Source organism: Protopterus annectens, chromosome 15.part0 (assembly GCF_019279795.1).
Source record: "Protopterus annectens isolate FY-2018-M chromosome 15.part0, PAN1.0, whole genome shotgun sequence".
NCBI classification, from domain to species: Eukaryota; Metazoa; Chordata; order Ceratodontiformes; family Protopteridae; genus Protopterus; species Protopterus annectens.
The window spans coordinates 247113700-247138488 of record NC_056749.1 but is presented as its reverse complement, the minus strand read 5'-3'; the positions used below and the strand labels follow the sequence as shown (position 1 = coordinate 247138488).

Genomic DNA, 24789 nt, shown 5'->3' with positions numbered 1-24789 from the left:
GAAGCTTATTGTTTGGCTTCCTACACTGCAATGCCTAGATCAATTGTCATCTCCCTGAAGAGACAGCTGGCCATCAAACTCTCATTTCTCCTCCACACAGCCAATCTTCTCTAGGATGGATATTCTAATAAAACTCACATTCCTTTGCCCTTAAATCAGTAGTGTCCTTTCAAGAATTCTATTTTTTACACTTACTTTTTTTTTCCATTGTAGGTTTCTCCCTTTTGTAATGTCTCCAAATCTTTTGGGTTTCTAATACCATGGTGGGAATAGACCCCATTCCTAAGTCAAAGTACAATTAAAGTTCATGAGATTAGTATTTTTTCAACCTTTGATTGTCAGCCAGAAGTGCTCATCGCAGCACTCATAATCTGCCCAGCAATGACTCCTTCTGCAATTCATATGGAGTTACATGTATTGGTAACATATCTAAATACGATAGTAGAGTCTTTTTTATAAGCCCCATTGCTATTATTACTATTGAAACTGTCTGTATATCTTTCTTCCACTTTGCTCTCATTTCTGCCTGCAAATCCTGATATTTTATGACTTTGTACACAAGACACTGAAGTCACTGGGTGTGGAGATCTCAGTAATCAATCCTACTTTTGTCTTCTCATGGACCACTATATCTGGTTTTCTAGCAGTTATCTTTTGAACTGTTGGTAATAGATGATCCCATGTGATGCTTTGTGGCTCATGTTTCTAGTGTTTTTTAGCTACTTCAATACCATAATGTTTACACAATCTCCAGTGCAACAGTCTTGGCACATTATTATGCCTTTCCGTACACAGTCCTTCTGCCATTAATATGTCACAACTAGCAATGAGGTGTGCGAGTGTTTCCAGTTCAGTTTTACAAAACCTACATTTGTTTGTTTCTCCCACATGTTCAATGGACTTTGTAAACCAATGTGTACACAGCCCATTATCTTGGGCCACCAATATTAACCTTTCATCTCTTGGTTTGAATTTGCCTCTCCTTAACCATTCCTGCATTCGTTCCTGATCAACATGAGATTCTTCCAGAAGTTTTCTACACTTACAACTATATTAATGCATTTTCCACATTTCTTGCCTTCTCATCTGATCCTTCACCTTATATTCTTTCTTTTTTTTGGCACCTTCAGTTGCTGCATGATTTCTATCTACTTCTGGTTTGACTTCCATTCCTGCTTGACGCCGATATGCTTCTGCTAGATTAAGTAGAGAAGTCATCTTAGATTTATTCTCCTCATGTTTCAAAACTTTCACTACATTTGGGTCTTGTGAGGTCAGCAGATGTGTGGAGTCCCATGACTGCAAATCTATACATGTAATCAATTTCAAGGAGGCCCATCCCTCCTTCGGAATGAGGAATATATAATCTTGGTATGCACTTTGTGTCTTTCGGCTTTTTCCCGGTTAGGGTTCGCCACAGCGGAACTCCGGTCCGCTAATGATTGGCAGTAGATTTTTACGTGCTGGCTTGCCAAGCCTAATGCACAACCTTCAACGAAGGAACGCCCATTCACGCATGTCGCCACACAGAAGACGCTCTAACTGAGAATCGAACGGGCAACAACGAATCTTGGTATGCACTGATTTTTATAAATCATTGGGTGAGCATGAAGCACCCTTCTTGTTTTCCTATCTAATCTATCCAACATGTTTTGGGGCCAGTCAATCACTCTAAAACTGTAAGTTAGGACAGGAAGAGCAAACTGGTTTATAGCCTGGATTTTGTTCCTAGATGTCAACACTGTTTTCAGGATTAATTTAAGACTTCTAAAGTATTCCTTATTAAGTTTTATTCGCATTAGTTCATATTTTATTGCTGATCCTTCATCAAGTCCCAAATATTTATACATTCCCTCTTGCTCAAGTTCTTTTATATCACATTCTTGTCCTAGACTGATGTTTTCCTGGTGCTGCAGTTTTCCCGCTTTAAAGGTTGCTTTTGCACATTTATCAAGACCAAATGACATTCTTATATCATCTGAAAAGGTTTTGACAACTTGCATTTGTGCTTTCAGTTCCTCATCTGATGAGCTATACAGTTTTAAATCATTGAAAAAGAGAAGATGTTTTCTAGGAGCCAGATTATAGTCATGGCCTAAGCTAAGTAGACAGCTTAATGGGTTAGGGGCAAGGCAGAATAGCAGTGGTGACAGAGAGTCACCCTGGAATATCCCCCCTTTGAATATTTATCCCTGGGATAATAATTTGTCCTTTATCATGGCTTAATTGCAAAGTTGTGTGCCACTGATCCATGGTAACTGTAATGTAGTCGATCAGTGTAGGGTGTATCTTATACATTTTTAAGCAGTCTTTTATCCATGAATGTAGGATGCTATCAAATGCTTTTTTGTAGTCAATCCATGCCATACTTAGATTCTTCCCTTTTCTACAGTTCTCCACTATGACTTTATTTAACGACAAATGATCCTTTGTTCCATATGACTCTTTTATGGCCCCTTTTGTTCTACTGCCATAATTGAGTTTTCTTCTAAATGACTATAAACTCTGTTGGCATCAATTCCAGTGTATAGTTTGTAAGTCGTTGGAAGGCAAGTTATTGGTCTATAATTTTTAGGGTAGCTTGCAGGTTCATTCTTAGGTAGGAGCATTGTTTTTTCTGTTAGCCAGGTTGGTGTCTGTTCGGGGTGTGCATATAAGTAGTTCTTACTCATGGACTTGCCAGGAGAATCCAAATCAAGGTCAGAAACCATGAGAAGGTTTCGTAATTTGAAGTCACAAATCTTTATTAAAATTCACAAATAGCAGACCACCAATATGTTTTTTTCTAAAACCAAGTCTTCATCAGAATAAACCTTTATTCTGATGAAGACTTGTTTTAGTCAAAACGCATATTGGTTGGTGCTTATGTGAATTTTAATAAAGATTTGTGACTCCAAATTACGAAACCTTCTCGTGGTTTCAGACCTTGATTTGGATTCTCCTGGCAAGTCCAATTGTTGGTTTTGGTTGTTTTTGACTTGCTTCCATCCTCAGAATTAGTTCTTACTCATGGCTAAATCTTCATGCAAAGATGTTAATACTTTTAGACAAAAGTTAGGTACTGCATCTGGGCCTGGGGTTTTCCAATTAGAGGCTTTTCTGAACTTTATTTCAATCTCCCTGGCTGTTACGTCATCACATTTCATATCCTGTACCTTTATACTTCTTATTCTTTCTTTTACTTCTTCTATCCATTTAGCATCTTTGTTATGTTCCACAGGATCTACGTAGATCCTTCTCCAAAATGTATCTATTTCTTCTTTTTTTTTTTTGGTGATCTTTCAATTCCTTTTACCTTATTTCACAATTCTCTATAAAACGTTTTTGGGTCATCGATAAACTGCTTATTTTGTACTTTTCCTTTAGATTTTTCTATGTATCTTCTAAGTTTTTCCACCTGTGCTGAGATTTTTAGTTTATTTGTTATAGTGCATGATAGAGCCTGATCAATTCTAGTACTGTACATTGCTTTTATCACGTCTATCTGTCTTACTATTTTATTGATCTGTTCCGTCTTCTATATTCCTCTAACAGTGACACTTCTTGTCTTAATTGCTTTATAGTTTTCTCTATTCGATACTTCCATGATGGTATTCGATTTCTCCCCTTCCTTTCCCCTCACTACCCTGTGTTCTTGTGGTAGAATTTTATCAGTTATTAATTTAGCTGCACAGTAATATATCCTGTTTACTTCTGTTATATCGCATGGAGCTCTATGGACAGTCTTAATTACTGTGTTCATTTGTTTTATCAAACTTCTGACTTTGAGTTTTTTTTACTTTCTGCAGTCTATTTCTTTCATTGATCTTAATATGTTTATTTCTATTAAATCAAGCAACTCTTCTCTTAGCTTGTTTTCTTCTAAACTGAGGGCAGATTTTTTTGTTTTCCATTTTCTGCGGGCATTCTATAGAAAGTTCTATATATTTCCTTGTAGGTTTGATTGTGTGTCTGTGTATACACATTTTGGAGAAATTACGGCTTTGCTTTCTTACCAGTGACTAATAGTCTAACCTTAATCTAAGTAAAATGATTGTTCTGCTTATATTTTCTGCCATTTTGTCACTCCATTCTTAAAACGTGTTTCTGAGTGGTGGTAGCCTCAATCCTTCTGGAAGTTGTTGAAGTTAAAATAGTTAAGCAAATTTCATGCAAATTATCTGTCCAGGTGTTTTTTTTTCTTAGATGTATCTACATTTAAAGAGTGCTTGTCCAGATTTTTGATAGCTGCAGATTGAGAGGCATGTCACTCGCTCACTATTTGACTGCCAGGTTGCTAAATTTTGATGGTCTTCAAGGTTCCATTTTTCTGTGCCCTACTTCTTTTTCAAGCACCTTACAATGTATGCTTTGTCTAATTCAGGCTGCAGCCCTGAACTTATCTGCCTGCACAACAGATATGATGAGACTGGCATACACCAGTCCCTTTCATCATTTTCCCTATTATTCTGCCATACTTTTGCATCACTGTCTGATTCTTGCCAAAGTTCCCATCTAAACTGTTGACATTACTTAGTAGATTATCCCTTATTCCTTCAAGATGTGAATGCCTTGTTCTCTGCCCGTATCCTACTCTATTCATAGCTATAACTTTTGATTCATTCTGCATCATACTCCTTTTTGCACCTGCACTAACCCAGTGCATCTTCTGCTTTCCTTGATAATTCATATGCCTTCCTGTCTGTTGCTATCTTTGTTTACCCTAGGTAGGCTATATGCATACTGCCTTGCAACACATTTGCTTAAATAAAGTCCGATTGGCCTCTACTCCGGCAGAGTTTGTTATATAGCACCAACTTCCTACCACTACTACTACTAGTCTAAATGCTTTTAAATATCTCACTATGTCCTTGCTTTCTCTTTTATGAACTTGAAAAATGTGGTCATTTCTAATCCTCATAAACTTTTTCTGTTTAGGTTCATAGGTAGCTACTAGGCATACAAAGACACCATTATGGAGCCTAGCCCAAAGTCCCTATTGACCCAAAACAGTATCTGATTAAGTCATTTGCTCAAAGTCAAAAAGTGGGCAAACAGATGCTGAGGAAATCAGCTCCTGTACCACAAGGACTAGTTTATCAACTCTTAATCCTCTGAGGTAACTTAATGTCATTCATTAATAATAGCACATATGTAGCTAGAAGTTACATTACCTTCAGCTTAACATCTGAATTAAGACACTTCTTTCAATATAGGTACTATCCTTTAATATGTCAACCCCTTCAAACAAGTTATTTTTGGAGACCTTCACATTAATCATTTATGTTCTTTGGTATAGCTTTTTCTTCCTTTGTCCTTTCAGTTTTGTTCCCCAGTACACTGTTACATTTTTATTCTGCTTCATCTACTGATCATCGTTTTTGCATTCATATTCAAATGCTATGTCTCCTTCACTTCTCAGATTGCCATTTTTTTTCATTTTGTTTTTTCTTAATTGCCTGGTTTTCCACATTTACCTCATGCAAACACATGCACACAGACACACGCACATGGACACGTGCGCAGAAACACACACACACGCAAACACACAGTTCCTTATAACATTGCTGGTGTCATGATTTCATTTATGAAGAGCATTACACTCTGCTCATTTTCTGTTAGACTGTCTCTCCTAAATATGGAAAACATTAATTTAAAAACAACTCCTCCAATGCAATTACATAATTCTAGATCTTATCATTGACTATTTTGGGATATCTTTCTTTTTTTTCTCTGTTTTTGTGAGTTTTCATACCTTTTCAGTTCTACACCGTCTTTCCAGTTTGCTTATAACATTGAAGACATTTTATAGCAATACTGTTGCCTGGCAAGATATTGGTACTTATATAGTAGAACATATTTTGTCCAAGCTAAACATTGCTACCCTGTGTAAAATAGCAATCTCTGTGCAACATCCTTCAGCCATGATCAAGCTCTAGTGATGTCATCACATCTGACATCAGAACAAGAGGCAATGACTGCAATTTGATTGTGTACTGTGCTTACCTTTTATGGCTTTGCTCCTTTCCTTAAGGTTGCACAATCATGGCACTAACATATTTAAGTAAGATGAGTGTGTGGAATATCTAGCTATGTAGGGTGGTTGAAAAGGAGTGCCTCAAAAAAACTATTTAGTTTTATTTCAGGGAGACAAGTCTCAGTTATTTGAGACTGAAGACCTTACTTCTGATGAATTCTCTGCTGAGTGCTCTGGTGGAAGGGATGTTTGACATTAGTAATATAGTCTAAGAGAAAACACATTAGCTAGGAGGCTGTACAAATAAGTAAAGATAATATTGAATTTATGAAGCAAGCATATTGAATCATAAATATTATGATACCAAAAAGTGATGCACTTACAGAGGTAAAAGGAAGGAAAGAATATGAAACAAAATGAAGAGCTTAAGTTAAGCACAATGAAGTAATTATTATAAAGAATTGATGTTTCTGCTACAATATTATTTGAACCTCTTTGATCTCTCTCCATGGATGCTACCCTCTTATAAGAACCCAAAATCTGAAGAATAAACAATATATAGTGCTATTATGTTAACTAAATCACTATTCAAGTTAATACCTGTGCAACTTAGTTCTTATGTATGCAAGAGTAGTCTGATTAATATGTTTGCAAAAAATGTTTGACAATACTGTGCAAAATGTGGTTGGTATTTTGTATTGTATAATCGTTTTTGTTATAAGACAGGCTTGATCTGCCTATTAATTACTAAGCAAATGAAAAAAAAAACACTGAAACATTTCATAAAAGGTTAGGTGTGATAAGAAGGAACAGATCATGGCCTGGAGGTTGATAATTCTAATATGCATAAGAAAATAGTTTTTAAGCAAAGAAATGTTATGTTGGTGAAAGGCATAAAAGTAATTGATGCAACTAGTATATAGCCTCATTAATGCAGAGTACTTCAGAGACGGACTTGTAGCAGTGACCTGGTGTAATGTTTGCTGCTGATGAATGGAGATTGTTTAGGTAATTTTACTTGGACAGGACTTAAAAGAGACCATGTGGTTCTAGGGGCATTTCTTCAAATTAGTTATACATGTTTAGAGGTTAGAGTTCTAAAGCTTTCATTCATAACATCAGTGAAAAGCATCATCAGATTGATTTGATTTAATGATTGCAGAGAGAAAGTTGAGAATGATCTATGGTTAAAAGGCATTGGAATAAGAAGGGCAGATGTTGTGAATATTGTCTTACAAAAAAAGTATAAATGAGAATTTAAAAGTTTATTGATGCCTCTTGGTCACTGTAGTTTATTCAAGAAAGAGATGTACTGAGTTTAAAATTTGGTGATTGAAGCAAATTTTTCAGTATTGTGACAATCAGTATGATGTTTATCAGAGCTAGAATAAGTTAATTTTCTAGAAATTCTGAAATACTAAAATGAATTCAAAATTATATACTTGTTTGATTTAAGGAATGTTCTGTACCAATACCCTGTTCTTCAAAATGTCTAAAATAAAACATCTTCAGAATAGTCTCACATATGGTAAATTGAAACATTTTAGCAATATCTTAGCTAACTCAGCTTTTAGGCCAATAACCAGTGCCATTGCACTGCTCAGGTGTCTGATAAATGGTATTCAACACCATTATGCCAAATATCTCAACTGCTGCTCAACGTTACTTTGCCAAATATCTCCAAGCATGTTCAATTCTTCTCCATTATTAGAAAACTGCAGTAGTCCCCTAGATATGACCGGATTTCTAAACAATCACCTCTTTCTTTGTGCTGAGCAGTCTCTTGTAGACTTAGTCAATTATTCCTGCTCAGTTAATGAAATTACCAAGAATATATTTAAAATCTACAGTGACATAATGTTTTATATGACTAACCTAAACCCTTAAAATGCTGTCTCTAAAAGTCAGTCATTTTAGATTACTTTTTCAAAACAATGGCTAAAATGCTATCTTGAAGGGCTTCTGCTCAAAAACAGTACATTTATATATGTACGTGTCTTGCATATTTGATGTTTGTTCAGAGCCTAGAGTATGTCAGATGGTATCCCAGATAAGAATTGCAGTGACTTTTGGCTTCCCTTGGTGCACCATCACATTGTTTAATGTTTATTTTGTTTTCCTTTGACTATACTGAATGATTACAACATGTACACATTTAAACTCCATACAAATTAACACAATGCCAGTGAATGCTTACACTAGATAGGGTATTGCTGCAATTCAATTTTTATCGTTTTAGCGCATTTGCAGTCCAGTCTGATGCAGCAGAAGTGTAGCATGACTTGTTGCATTCCAATGCAATCTCATGGTTATATCATCTTGAGAGTTGCTTGCAATAGAAATTACTTGAAAACATAGATGACGTGGGAGGTTGATATTAAGTCCTGGGTTAGTTGCACAATGCATAATTCCCAGCACGTCTCATAGACACATCTCAAGAAAACATACTTCACAGACAATGAAAACAAATGTAGGATTACTGAAGACCATATGAGCCAAAAAAAGAATCAGCACAAATATTTTGCTAACACAAAGGAAAATGTTAACATACCAGTAACAACTTGAATAAGGAAAATTAACAAACTCCATATGATTTAAACAGTCTATAATAAAATAATCACATTGCTGAAAAATACTATTAACCAAGGGAAAAATGTCACCTTCTAGCAATACAACTTGAATAAGGTAAATTAGTCAAAAGTTCATATGATTTAAGCAGTTTACAATTAAGTGAAATGATAACATTATTGAATAGTCCAACTGGTTATGTCCATCTTCTCTTTTCTGACAACTTTGTTTCTGTTTAAATTTCAGAATGCTCAATTTCTATAAAGCATGCAGTTTTTCATGCTCACTTCTCAAATACTGTAAAACCAGTATCAGCCAAAATTTAAACATTTAGACTTTTGACATGGTATAATCAGTGTAATATCTACCCAGATGGGAACCATGCAGGATTTACTCCAACAAACCTCTGCATTTTATTCAGCTGGCTTTTCCTGAAGGATTCAATCTGGCTAGACTGTAATAAACTCCTGCATAATTCCCACCCTTAGCAGGTATTATAGCTGTGTTTTAAGTCCTTTAACTTTTAGCTAAAAGACTTTTTAGGAATCGTTGGTAAAAATAAAGTAGTGCAGTTTTCAGCTCCTAGCTGTGAGGCAGCCTCTCGAATTCATATGCTTAACTCATCATCATGAAGTAATTCTGTCAGATAACTTTTGAATCTGTGAAACAACCTAAAATTAAATGAAAATGAGCATTACCTTTCAGAAACGCAGAAACATCTTCTAACTGTGGAACATTGTTTTCCCTATATCCACAATACTTGGTCAACAAGGGAAGGTTTTTTTGGTACTCCTTGCAGGCATGAGTTGGATAGAGTTTTGTGAGTTCCCTAAACACAGTGCCCCAAGTCTTGATTTCTTCTTCTGTATATTCAACTCTTGGAATAGGAGTGCCACTGTTTAAGAAATAAATTTTCATTTGTTATTAGTGATAGCAGGTGTTGAGAAATATCCATTACACATGCACTACTTGCCAAAAACATTAAAGTCTGGACCTTGCAGTAGATAACTAGGGACAGAGACAATACACACTATCATGTGGCCAGTGACAGGCGTTTTAAATGTAATGGATTAATACTGAAAACCACATCCATATTGTTCTGGATAATAATGAAACAACTCCATAAGTATGCTAAATGAAAATTATCTACTTTCTGTAATGATAGATCCATGTTGTTGCTTTTTGTCTGGTTCAACCTATGAGTTATTGGATTCAACTTGGATCTGAGACTGGCCACATTCCAAAGACTTCAGCCCTGCCTCCTCTCCCTATAATCCCTCACTCCTTAGGACTGCCTCAGATTGAATTTGCCCATACTACCCATACCTGACAATACTCAAAAAAGTCCATGGGCAAAAGATATGAGGGACTCCAAAACATAAGGGAAAAAGGAGAAGATCTCCTGACTCAGTCATCCCACTGTTAAGAGATGTGCCAAAAAATGTGGGAGTCAGAGAGAGGGAAAACTAACTATTCAATATATTGTGCCAGTCAAGTAGGCTCTCCTAATATAAAAATTAAAATATTACATATGTTTTAGACTCCCAGTGCTTTGTCTTATGTTAGTAATTAACCTACTACAGTTTCTAGTGTAAATTTACCATTCACAGTATTAATGAATGTATGCTAATTATGCTCTGCCATACTGTACAGTTTATTAGCAATATTTACCATTTACGTTGTACCATGATTTACATTTTGCTGAGGATGTAACTTATGGGCCCATAGCTGAGGGGAGCCATTTTGGATCAGCCCACTCTTCCCTCATACTAACAAACAAGCAAACAAATAAACAAAGAATAAATAGCTAAATAAAGTCAGTGCTACGTGCAACATACAGAAGGAGTAATATATATGTAGGAGTAAATCCCCTTTGTCATCAATAAATTCCTTTACAGATAATATAACAACATTTTTTTGTGATTTATTTCTTTTTCTCCTTGGATCCCAGCCTCACTTGATTTTATTATAAACATATAATGTTTACTAAATTCAATGTCTGTCTCACAATGGAAGACAATGTTTGTCTTTCCTTCCTAATCGATCATCAAGTACAAGCTCATTGTATAGGATAATTATCAAAACTATTTTTTTTCCCTAAAAAATAAGAAAGCTGGTCCTAGGTATGGTGGGACTGTGCTCCCCAACTTACACAACAATATTCTGGGTGACACAACTTTGCAGAGTAAGGCAAAACACCAATGACCCCCTCACATTCTCATCTAGTTTTTGGTCACATGCTTTCCCCTTCATCCCAAACACTTTTTGGGTAGCATTCATCTTGACTCCTTCTAATAACTTAATTTCCCTGTCTTGTATGGTGCACAGATTATTTAAGATATGCCCTTATGAGGGCTAAGTACGCTGGGGGCATTATCCCTTTTACTTTCAGACCCTACCTTCCTTGAAAATAAACCCCAGCATTCTGTTGGCTAGTGCCATCACCATCTCACTGTATTGTGCATGGCCTAAGTGAAATCAGTATTATGATCTCCTTCTCTTGCTCTGTAGGCCAAAGTTCCACTCCACTATACTAATCGTCAACATTTACCTTTCAGTTCACTTGTACACCCTTCTAAATTCTTCCTTAGACTATTCTTTCTATATTCTATTGCTGCCCCTAGCTTTTCTTCATCAGCAAAGGATGATGCTGTTCTATTTTTCTTCAGATAAATCTGAAGTAAATACAGTGAAGAGTAATGGACCTAGTAATAACTCCTACAACACTCCACTAGTTACTTCCCTTATTTCTCACATTGTCCCTCTCTCCATAACCATCTGACTGCTACCATTTAACCATACAGCAATACACTTCCCTATTTTTTATCTTATCTTTTAGCTCTTCCAATTTTTCAAGAAGCCTTCTGTATGGGAGTAAGTCAAAGGCCTTGCTGAAGACCATGTTTACCAGTACTCCCTTGCCAAGTTCTCCTATAGCCAGTTGTAAAACTGCTTCAGGTTTGTCTGGTATGACAGCTTCTTTTTTGCCATTAACGCATGCTGCTGTCTTGGAGATTGCTCTTTTCTAGGAAAGCAGCCCACCTTTTCCTCAGGATTCATTCCCTGTATTCTTCTTATTCTGTCTGTCTACAAGAGGTACTACAGTTATATTACCGGAGTCTTCAGGCGATTCCACACTGACAAGTGACCTTTTGAAAACTTCTTATAGCGCATCTGCTAGCATATTGACCAGATTTTTGATGGCCGTGAGAGGAAACCCTTTGTCCCTCTGCTTTGTCCTTCTGGGTAGGTCAGTTCCCTTTCAACTACCTTCCTGTTTATCCAGATATCTTTCCACTGCTCAACTCACTGTCTTCACCTCCATCCTAGCATGGCACTCCTCTCTTGTTTTTCTTTGTAAAGACTGCAGTGAGCTATCCATGCAGTACCGCTTCTTTTCCCAGTCTTCTGTGATTGCCAGTCCATCTTTGCTCAGCCCAGTAAAGCCTGTCCTACCTTCTTTCTTTGTTTCCCATCATGACCCCTGCTGGAAACTCTTCTTTCACATCCTCTATTGCCCTTCTCTTTGCATTTGTTCTCTGTTTCCTCTATTGTCCACTTTCATCTCCCTACTCCCTCCCTTACACTTCTTGTTTGCCCTCTATGCCCTGAATTTTGCCCTATTCATCAGCAATGGCTTCCTTTGTAGTTCCATTTGCCTCTTCTTTCTTTTGTCTTGTTTCACCTTCCTTCAGTCTTTCTTCAAAGTCTTGTATTGTGTCTCTGATCCATTCTGTTATCTTGTTTACTCAGTCACTTTCTCCCACCGTTTCCTACTCCCACAGGTAATCATCAACTCTCCTAGAATTCCATTCCATCTTTTTATGTTATCATACCCAAACTTTAAACCACAAAGCTGTAGGATCAATGATAACTGTTGACCTTCAGATGGAAAAACCTGACCTCTCCAACTGATCAGCACCATATCCAAAATTATATTGTTCATTGAACTCCTCATGGTCTAAGACTTCAAACAACTCCCAGGCCATATCCCCCTGTAGCTGGGAATCTCCCAGTTTATTCTTAGCAGCATAGAGCCACTTGCAAGGATTATAACAAATAATCAAAAATTCCAAAAAGAAGTACAGATAGTCTGAAAATAAAATGAATACACTTTATTCAGTATAAACCAAAAACAAATGCTTATGTAAAAGGATGTCACAGTGTCCTCTTTGTTTAAAATAGTTAAGAATTTTTTGTTCATGCTTATAATAGAAACTTCTTCAGAATAATAAAATAATTCACACTAACAACTTTAAAAAACAACTTGCAGATAACAAGATCAAATCCATCCAATCACCTAGGAGTTCCACACTCCATATTAATAAATTGTTTACAAATTATTTAATATAATACCCATTCCATCAAAAATATTAATTAGAACAATGTAAAAATATATTAAAACTATATAAAATATTACATTTATCAAGTACAACTACTTGTTACTTTATAACATCTCACCAAAAGTGAGTCCATAATTTAGCCCCTCTTTGAATTAAAAGGCTATTAATGGACAACATATCATTGATACCTGGGGCATTTGTAGCATCAAGCAACACCTGTCAATACAACTCTTCTCTTTCAAGATATGCCTTCCAGCTACCCCATCACTCACAATTGGGTACCTTTTCTAAAAGAAAAAACAAAAACTTCTTAAAATTGTTACATTTAGCAGCATGTTTACTCAATGCATTTTAATTCTCTCTTCTTATTGCATGAGTGTGCTTATATATCTTTTTTCATAATGCCCCCTCAGTTTTTCTAATGTAAAATGCAGACCACGACAAACCTTGAGCTAAGTATACCACTCCCTAGTATTACACATTTGTCAATACTCTTGGGTAATTTGACACAGTTATGTTAGTTGATTCATAAATGAACCTATATTGCATACATTTTCCATGTTTTTCATTTAACCATCATTTTGTTGTCATATGACAGATTATGCCACTTTTTTAAATACTGTTTTAAATTCCTTCCTTTCTTTAATACAGTTTTGTAGGCTACACCTGTTTAAGTTAAAGGGCTCAAATACATTATTTCAATGTTTGCACAGAATATCCTTAATTTCCCCCATATTACTGTTAAAATTTGCAACCATGGCTCTAGAATAGCCTTGGTTGTCCTTCCTAATCTCACTTACATTCATTGGATAATTAATTAATGGTTGAAATGTAGTCATATTATTCTGAATTACCTCATTCCTTGTCTTATCTGTGAGGTAATCTGGGTAACCCCAATCCAAAAACATTTAAGAGTATATATTTCTTTAATAAAAAAAGTTCTTATCTGCTACAAGATGGGATGTCTGAATAATTTGCTCTTTGACTATATTCTTTTGATTCCAAGTGTGATAGCTCTTAAAATGTAACAAATTATTTATCTGTCAAAAATACAGAGGACTCACATCTAGAAACATGTCTGTTCTCTGTTAAGATAACATGCAAATAACTAATGAAATCACTATCTTTTTCACTTTTGAAATTTAAAAAAGCAATATTGTCAAAATATTCCAAAACAGAACACACACACACACACACACACACACACACACACACACACACACACACTATAACACTATAACTCAAGAGCGATCCCTAAGTCTCAGTTGTCAGTTGTGTCAGACAAGGAAGTGGCCATGACATGACTGGAAATGTAACACTCAGAAACAAGATGGTGACAGACAGCCAATATTTGCTCTGTCACACTTTCAACCAGATCCTTTGGTGTTCCCACCAGTGTAAGTTTTCACAATTTCTTCATGGATCACTGAAGAAGGTTTGATACTGAAACCGGTCTGAAAGAAGGGAAGAAATAAACAATGTTTGCCTCTGAATGCTGGCTTTTTCTTTTTCGTACACTGGTTGGAGTATCATGTTATCATATGGTCAGTTCCATAAACCTTTCTGACTATTGTGACAATACCTTGGTGAAGTTAATTTGACTTTCCATTAATATTGCCACTATCTATAATATTGTAATCAGTTTTCAACAGTTACCCTCTCTATTCTCTAGTCAGCATCAAGATCCTTTTTTCCTCAAATCTGACTGTGGTACATTTTTTAATACTAAAAGACAGCCTACTATAGTTACACCAGAACTGTATTTCATCTAACTCTTGATATACCACCCCTGCAACTATACAAGATATGACTATATCACCAAGCCTGCAGCAATATGCATATTTAATAATTCAGGACTTCTTCCTACCTTGATATTAAAAATAAATAGTGAACCCATTACAGTGCCCTCCTTTTACCCTTTAGTATCTTAGATACCCTTTCTCTGCACCCTTTCATGCAGGTTGCTCTCCCTTTCTTTTCCCTTAATGCAGGCATTAAGACTGTCCACAGTAAACCAGATATGGCCCTGAAATTACTCTGTACAGGGATAATATAACCTTCCTGCATCTGGAGTCTATTTCCCAAAAAGATATACCCTGTGGTCTTAAATGCCCTTGGGTGCAACCTCCTCAATCTGTGCCTAGAGGTTCACTTCTGCTGTTGTTCTCACTCCAGGATGTTTTTCATGCTCTGTCACTCCAGGATACTTTGAGCCCACCTGCAGTACTTTACACTTTCCTACATTAAGCAACACCTGTCTCTTCTCAGCCCACTATACCTGTCTCCTCTGGTCCCTTTGAAGGCTGCTCTTCCCCATCCTCTACTGTGCTTCCTATCTTCATGTTATTTGCGAATAAGTTGTTCTTAATGACTGTCATAACATCTGACATGAAGACCTGTGGAGCGCTATTTATATCCTCCATTTTCTTTGATATGGTTCCCTAACTGCTACTGTTTGGCTTTCTTTACAAAGTCATCTTTCTACTCATTTGCATAACTTCCATCCTACTAAGTACCTTTAGTTGTTTGCTTATTACACTCTTGTATAGAACAGAATCAAAGGCTTTACTGAAATCAGTGATTACCACACTTGCTAGATTTCCTTTGTCAAGTTCCAGTATAACCCACTAACTGTAATAACTGGATCAGGTTGACATTACCCCCTTTGCAAAAATACATTTTAGTTCTTATCCCACAGGTTGTTTTGCATGAATACAACTAGTCTTTTTATTATCACATTATTTTTTATCATTTGCTAATGTAGCCAATCAACCAGTGTGTTTCTAAGGTAATAGAAGCTAGAGTACCTGAGGAACACCCATGTATTTGGGGAGAACATGTGAATTCCACACAGACTGTCTCTGGAAGTCAGGACTGAATTCTGAATCCCAGAGCTATGAGACAGATACCTTACCACTGAGCCACTGTGCTTCTCTGCTACAGATATCAGACAAATTAGTCTGAGTTACTTGGGTAATCCCTTGCCCCTCATTACGGCACTAATGTGGTCTGCTTGGAATGCTGATACAACTCAGCAGCTGAATGAAAAGAATTCTGCCATGAAATCTGTAAATAAACCTTTTAATTTGCTTTAGGATGTGTATAGGTATGCTGTTTGAGCAGTGTACATGAGTTGGTTTTCCTATGGCTTTGATGAGCGCATAACTCTCTTGTCACTTGCCCTTCCTTTTGTCCCTTCTTCTCTCCGAAGCTAAAGATGGAAGTGAAGACTTCACAAAGAAATGTTGCCTTTTCCCTGTCTGCACTGACTCCTTTCCCCTTCTTAGTCTATGCGTTTCCATTCTAACTTTCCTTCTTTTCCCTGCAGTTCTACAGAATCTTTTCTCACATCTTTTTATTCCTTCTAGTCATTTATCCCTTTTTAATCTCACCTGTAGCTTTTTTCTTTCTTCATGCTTCTGCTAACCATCTTCTCCTTTCTTATCTGATTTGCAGAATTCCCTGTCCTTTGCATGCTCAACCTCATTGATCTCCACTTTCTTTCTGTTTTGCCCCTTTTTTCTATCCTGATTTCCATAGATGTTTGCAAGCTTCTTTTCACGTTTACCCACAAGCTGTATGTTTTCTGTACCTCTTTGCAGTCATGCATTTCTAAGAAAGTTCTTTCCAGCTTGTAGTTGCCAATTTTTAATACCTCCCACTTTGGTTTTATTTTCATCTGTCTCTACTCGGTAACCATTTGAAATCTCAGGACTCACTAGACAGAGTCCCAATACACAGAGACTGAATTGCTGAAAAAATCCACTTAGATATCCTAAATCTGAGATTGTTATTTCCCATATTGCATTCCCTTTTTTCCATGGTATGGTGATCTCAGAGTTAGTATATATAAGTTTGGGGGTGTGGGGGTTGCCCCCCACATCAAGGGGTGCAAAAAACAAGGTTAAAAGAGAAGATGTTTGAAATTCACTCTTATCCTGCAGTTTTGGTCTTTTTTTTTTCGACATGTTGACATTTGGCATTTCATGTACTGAAATTTCAATAGGGAGCCATTTTACTCCTCTATCATGGTGAACTATTTAATGGCATGGTCTGTGTTAGCTATATGTAAGTCTAATGAACTCCTGTCCTTGCTAAACATGGTGTATTGTATTTTACTCTTCCTTTACTTTCCTGTACTAGATGAGTGAAACTCTCTTGGTCTGAAACTTTCACTGCCTGTCTTCCTAATTTAGGACACACCACATTCAAAAATCAGGGCTCTGGGTGTTCTCAAGCCACATAGACAAATGAGGATTCACAGCGCTATGCTCCCTACACCTCAGCAGTCTGAAACGTTATGTTGGAGTTGAACATCAATTTAAAACTTCTAGTGGTGTAACTCATTAAGGTCTGTAGGGGGGTTGTGGAATTGGCACATTGCCACCTGTATGCTGGCACTGCAGTACTATTTCCAACATCCAGATGGAGCTCTATACTGTGGTGCTGCGGTAGCGTTGTCGCCTCATAGCAAGATGTTGTCCCATTCGATTCTCAGCTAGAGCGTCTTCTGTGTGGAGGCATACGTGAATGGGGCGTGCCTTCATTGAAGGTTATGCGTCAGGGCTGGTAACCCGGTACGTAAAAATCCACTACCAATCATTAGCGGACTGGAGTTCCGCTGTAGCGACCCCTAACCGGGAAAAGCCGAAAGACACAAACAAGGATTGGGGAAAGTGTTTATGTGCACTGCTCCTTCATACCAGCCATCCCCTGCATACACCAAGAATGGCTCCAAACTTCCTTTCTTTTTTATGTTTTCCTGCTGTGCTTATTTAGCACAGCTTCATAGCTTGCCAGCAGTGTAACACTGCCTACAACAATGCTTGCATGAGAAATCTCTCTCTGTCATACACGCACACAGTGTTATGGGTGACATACAGGTGTTACTTGGGGGCATAAAGTTTTGGAATATATTAAAAGTTAAATGGCAGGTTTGACAGTCATCAGATTATGCAAGTAATAACAGATCCAATTAAATGTGTGTCTGATGATCTGTGGAGCTCTCTGCCCCATCTTATGATGTAATTCGGGGGGGGGGTGTATTGCAGTATTGTAGCCATGCTGTAGGATGGCACAGGCCATCCACATTGCTTTACAGATTATTTTGGAAACTGGGGAAATAGTCTACGTAAAAACTGAAGCGAATAATTTGTAGTGGAACACTTACACAGCAAATGCTTGGATATAAACACACAATGATTCTCTATTAGTCTCTTTAGAAGGCATTTCTCTGATATTACCACCTTCTTTGCAGAGTTCAGGAATTAGACTATCCTTTTGTTTTTACTTGTATTCCTAAAGGAAATTGCTGCTGTTTCCATGTTATCAGCACTGTCACTCCATCCCATTCCAGGTCTGCATCCCTGATGTGAATTATCTTTAGCCTTCCCTGCTGTCTTTTTGACTCTTGAAGAAAGCTACTATCCTAAATAAATAAATACATAAAACCAGAAAACCAACACTGTGCCAATAAAATTTCTGTTTATTTGGCCCACGAGTGACACTCAGTTACAGAAATTGCAGATTGAGTGCTTTCATCAGGTAATCCTGAGTTCATCAGTTTCTATTACATAGTCTGGACTGGTAGATTACAAAAATGCTTCCCTTAATTGTTTGCCCCTTCATTTATCATTTCTAATTCCATATAAAATTATTTGTCTCTCTCTCTCTGTCTCTCTGTCTCTCTCTCTCTAATCAATGATTTATCCAATTTGCAACTAACTGTCCTGCATTCAACATTTAAGCCCAATCATACAGTTATGTATTATCTCTTGAACCCTTTGATTTTTAGTAAAAATAAGTATCTCACATATGCAGATTATTTTTTGAATCAGAGTATGCTTGGAATAAGCTAAGTACAAGGACCCAATGACTTCAGTATGAATAGCATTCTGTCTCACAGAGGGGTAGAGGGGTTCCCAGTGGGAGTGGGAGTGCACCAGGGTTCAGCTCTGAGCCCACTGTTGTTCATACTGGTGATGGGCTATGTTAGCAAACAGGTCAGAGGGGGACAGATCAGCAAAGTTGCTCTATGCAGATGATGTGGCATGAACTTCAGCAAAGGAATGGAATGCAAAACTGAAGGGACATGGGATGAAACTGAGTACAGATAAAACAGTTGTAATGGCAGAAAATGGTAGAGTTCAGAAGAAGCAAAGAATTGAGATGGAAGGGAAAATACTGGAACAGTTTAACAGCTTCAAGTATCTTGTGAGGGGTGGTTGAGGAGAAGGGAAGTCTGAATAAGGAGGTCAAAGCTAGAATCAGAGGAGCTGCAGTTAACTGGCACAGTGTCAGGTGTAGTATATGAAATAAGACTGCCAAATAAGGTGTACAAAACAGGGGTATGACCAGTACTACTGTATGGTATGGAAACCTGGGCAGTAAAGGCAGAGCAGTTAGGGAAGGTAGAGGTGATGGCGATTAAGTGCCTGAGATGGGTGGTAAGGTGCTGTGGGGCAGATGAAGAACTGCGGATATTAGAGCATAAGCCATAGAAGCTCCCAACTGCAGAAAAGGTGAAAAAAAAACAGATTATGGTGGTTCAGGGCATATGTGCAAAAAAAAAAATATATAAGACAATCTACTGAAGGAGATTTGGGACAGTCAGGAAGAAGGCAAGAGGAAACAAGGCATCCAGCAAAGAGGTGGATGGATTGTGTGAGAGAAGACCTGTAGCAGTCAGGCATAAGTATTAAAGAAGGCAGGAGAATGTCACTGAATGGAGAGAGAGAGAGATGGCGACAGATGACATGACACCCTGACCCATTGTAGAAAAACGGGGATAAGGGGGTTGATGATGATGGTGATGATAATGATGATGCCTGGAACAAGACAGAGATCTTGTCTCTATCTTTCTCTCCAGTAGTTAAAGTATACATTGATGGCACCTCAACCAAGATATAAATGTGTTTTCTACAATGGTGGATAAATCAGGGACAGGGATCTAAGGCAGTGGGAGAGTCAAGTGGTTGTTGTTGTCTTTCGGCTTTTCCCAGTTAGGGGTCGCCACAGTGGAACTCCAGTCCGCTAATGATTGGCAGTATATTTTCACAAACGCCGAGGTGCCAGCTCGACGTTCAACCTTCAATGAAGGCACGCCCATTTATGTATGTCTTTCGAACGCCTACCCAACTGCGGGAGAGTCAAGTGGTATCTGTTCTAAAAGTTAGATGGTGTCCTTTGTTGTAATGTGTCTGAAGTAGAAGACTGGAAGATAATCTGGGGAGGATGATGTAACAAGGGGGAGGGGCAGTGAGGGCTAGAAGATGGTTCCATGAATGTTTCAGTTACTGAATTTAAAAACATGGTGATCCCTCCTTATCAAGGATTTTTTAAAACAAATAACACTTCAGAATTATGGTTTCCATTTTCACCTCAAGCGCAACTGTTATTGCCTACTGACTATATCTGGTTAATGTTCAGATATCTGCTTGAAGCCACAAGCTGACATTATTATTGTGGTTTCCCTTTTGTTTTCCATATACGGCACTGGTACATCCAGTAACATATTCTGTGTTTTTTATGTGTATTGTTTAAGTAATGAAACTTATTCACTAGTTTGGCTTTGCAAATGTGTTCTTTCCTACTATTTTTTTCACACTTAAAATAACAGGACTAGCTAAGATAAGTAGTTGTTGGAAGTAACCATCCTCTACTCATGTCACATAAGCCATCTGACTTAGTAGAACCTGCACTGGATCCATTTACTGGAAAACTAGGAAGAGAGCACTAATTTTTGCATCTCATTTGGAACAATTGGATGGAGTAGATTTAATTAGTTATCTTGTATGGAAGACTGCTGGTCTGGTCCTGGAGTGGACCAACCTGCTGCATGCTGATGCTCTTACTCATAAAATAGAAGTTAGATAGTGGTCCATGCTACTTGGTGGGTAACAACCACATCCCACATATATAGGGGGGTGGGGAGGCAAGACAGACATTGTCAGCAAATTGGTCAAGTCAACTCAACAAAGCTAGTTGAGGAAAAGTGGGAAAGCAAAGGAAATCTTAATTACATTTATCTAATAAATATTTTGATATACCCTTATTTCAGTTAGTACCCTCCATCTTGTCTTATTTAAGTTTTGCTCATATTTCTTATTTTCCCTGCTCATTTTCTTCAGTGAATTGGTCTTCACTTGTCCTTTTCTTAACCATCCTTCTTGCCTACCTTCTAACAGGTTAAATCAACCACCTCATATTTGTTTGTTGTTTTGAAAGAATAGTGCTTTTCTACACCTCCCTGACTATTTATGTTTTTTCTTCCTTCATACGTTATCAATTGGCTCATATAAACAATATTTGATTGAACAGGACTTAGTCAAATAGATTCAAACTACAGTCATTTGAAGTAGGAACAGCAAAGATTTCAACTTAACTCAGCAGGATGTAGGTTAACTAGGACCAAGAGCTTATAACCCACCAGTTTATCAGACAGACCAAGTGAGTGAATCAGGTAATTTTTATTGATAATTAAAATCTGTGTTTCTAAACTAAAACAGTTGTGATACCTATACCAGAGTGATTGTAACAAACATACACAGCCATAGATAGCAAATGCTCAAGCATATTTCAATTCCTGGTGGGTGAGGACAGAAACATTGCCTTAATATTTTGCAAGTCTGACAGCAATGCTTGTCAGGCAAAGCAGCAAGCTAGTCATTTAGAACTGTAATATATATATTTTTTAATTACAGCTGCTGCCCTTTTGTCAGATCTAACCATATCAACAGTGTCATGCAATATACCAGATAGGATAGCGAGGCAGATCACTGGGAATCAGCTGATCAGTAAGGTAGACGATCAATGGTCTAAATGCAATGCAGTTTCTCTTCAGTGATTATCTACATGATGGTTATGCACAAATGACTATAGGAGTTTGTAACTGCTAATGCAGAATGCCTTGTTAAGGATGGTAAACAATTATTCCACCATGCTGCAGAAACCTCCAGAGATGGAAAGAGAAAAGCCTGCTAGTTTATTTTATTCCAAATTCTCTGTATTAGCAATAAGCAGGCTACATTTATCACTCTATTCTTTTGGACAGTTGGCTACAATCAGCTGCACTTTTTATATTTTGGTGGGACTACTGAAATGTTCCATTTTTCTAGGAACATACCACTTCTTAGTAAGATATGTTGGTGATTGATAAGACCTACTTTATTCTTCATGAAGTCCAGTTGTTTTATATCATTTACATCTCACTGACTCATATTCCTTCTAGCACTGACAAAACCATCTTAAAATGTTTTTTTTCCCAGAAATGCCTGTAACTAATGGATGGGTTAATGGATCCTAGAATTTGCTGAGGAGTCAGACAAAGCTGCCCAATAAATATTGTTCTTGCCTTTCAAAAACCTCATTTCACTTGTAAACACCTACACACAATATATGCACACACACAGACACACACATGCACACATGCACACACACACACACACACACACACACACACACACACACACACACACACACACACACACACACACACACACACACACACACACACACACACACACACACACACACACACACACACACACACACACACACACACACACATGCACACATGCACACAAGCACACACGGACACACACACATGCACACACACAATTTCTTCTAAACCTATTACTACCAGATATATTCTTCAATTTCTTCTAAACCCATTACTACCAGATATATTCCTAGCTATGAACTATTTTCTACCATCCTAGAGATGTTTCCAGACTGGCAGATATTAATGAGAAGACACCACTGTCTTTTTTGTTCTATTTTCATATTCTAGTAGTAACTACTGAATATGCTGCTATATCAAACAAATCACTCCACAGTCACTTCACAAAGTCCAATAAAGAGAGTTTTTCTTTCTTTTATTTATTTATTTTTTACATACAATGGACTCACCAATTATTAAGATGTTTTGGGGATTGCTGGGCCCATAATGTCTACACTATGGGCTTCGGAGTATAACTTGGTTCTGTGTTAATCCCAGATATTTACTTGCAATGGACTCTCCCCACTGCCTGGTTCATTGACTGTATATTTGTTTTACTGTAGCCATTGAGAGGTCTGTGTTAGTTTTATGTTAAGTGCATGATATGAGGTTCTGGTTCTACTGAATTAATGCTTTTTCTAATACAATTTCGGCTTTTGTGGGTGTAGTCTTTAGAATCACTTCATAGGAAGTACCTGGTGTGCACATATGCTCACAAACTAGTACTGATGCTCAGAATTTAGCCTCAGTGTTCTGGATATTCTTGCATGTCTCATCCCCACACATACTGAAGGCCTTGTCACAAAGTACTGTATTTTCTGTGAGCATGGTTGGTATCACTGTCAGCTTCTGAGACCATTTGTGTAGGGGTTCTGTTAAATATCACCTACAGAAAATGACAGAATTTCAAAGTTTGGGAGGGCATGGATCAATATCCATATCCATTGACCATTTATGATAAATGGGTCATCAATTATTTTGGAGGGGAATGACTTGTCTTTATTTCCAATGCTTAATTTCTCACAGATGTTAGATTTTTCTAGGGTGAGTTTTTGAAATTTAAAGGTCAGTACAGGTGTTCAGTTTAAATTATTCAGAAGTACAAGAAAATTTGATACATTTATATTCCTCAATAAAACAGCTCTATCATGGTAAATACGACTAAAATTCACAATTTCACTTCAGTTTTCCAGCTTTTTATAGAGAACCTATCCCATGACTCCCCTATAGCTCTGGATATTTTTTGCACTTATTATTGTCTTAGTCCAGACAAACAGAAATGTAAATGGAACATTACCCATGTCTTAATTTAAAGGCTTCTCATGTAAACTTTCAGAAATATGTGTTTTAAAGAAATAGCACTTTGCTGTCATTCATGCTTAGTCTGTTTTCAATGTAGGGGATGTTTTGTTTCATTTAGGAAATGTCCCTCAATGTTTTTACTGTAAAATATTAAATAAAACTTTTAAACTAAATGTAAACATCTATGACCATTGCAAATATAAAGAAAAATGGTAGGTACATAGAGAAATTTGAATAGTATTTTATGGCAATTGGAGGAGTCAGCCAATTACATGGATATTGGTATGGTTTGGGAGACCTGGTCCATTACTCTGCCTAGGACCTCTTATGACCATTATCTGACTTTAGTAGTAAATAGCAGCTCCATTGCTTGATTAACCTGTAACAAAAGGAAAATTCAGCAGTAAGATACTAGCTTCTGTATGAGGAAGGGACTTGAATATGAATTGATGGCCTGCAGACATGGCAATATATGCATATGTGCCTCCATAAAACCGTTGAATTTTTGACCACCATATTGCCTCTGTTGTACAGAAAGCTTTCTACATGGCCCACCTCATTAGTAAGGGTATCTAATTCAGGGGCAAGGAGGTCATAACATCTCTATATTCTTCCCTTATAGGATCCATTATTGAGTACAATGCCCCTTCAGCATGTACCTCACAAAGCATATGAAGCAGCTGGAGAGACCACAGAGGTTCCTTACCAGGAGAATCCAAGGCCTCAAACATCTACCCTACACAGATAGGCTAAAAGCCCTGTCCCACTACTCAGTTTCATACAGACTCCTCAGAGGTGATCTCTGTCTGGCATACAAAGCAATTTCAGACCCCACCTTCATGGGATTGCTCCACTTGAGTAACCCACACTCATGACCTCAACCTGGTCTGTGACATCAATAGGACTTGTTAGTGGGGCAGATTTGTGTCACAGAGGCTCTCCCGTCTGTGGCATAAACTCCCTCTCCATGTCAAACAGACTACCTGATTAACCCTTTTTAAGCGCAACCTGGATAACTGGATGGGAAACAGAAAATACACCCCTGGGATTCCACCTGTGTCCCTGCTGGACAGGGGCACTGGGTGCTGACTTGTTGGAACATGGGCTAAATTCCTGGCTAG

At 37.5% G+C, this 24789-nt stretch overlaps 1 protein-coding gene across 1 annotated transcript in view; it reads right to left on the bottom strand.

The window, feature by feature from the left end:
- TPH2 (tryptophan hydroxylase 2) overlaps window positions 1–24789 on the bottom strand; it is a 471178-nt gene that overhangs the window by 167707 nt on the left and 278682 nt on the right. The window contains exon 6 of the mRNA XM_044056995.1: window positions 9223–9419. Within this exon, the coding sequence (XP_043912930.1) occupies window positions 9223–9419 (197 nt within the window). The remainder of the gene's footprint in view (window positions 1–9222; window positions 9420–24789) is intronic.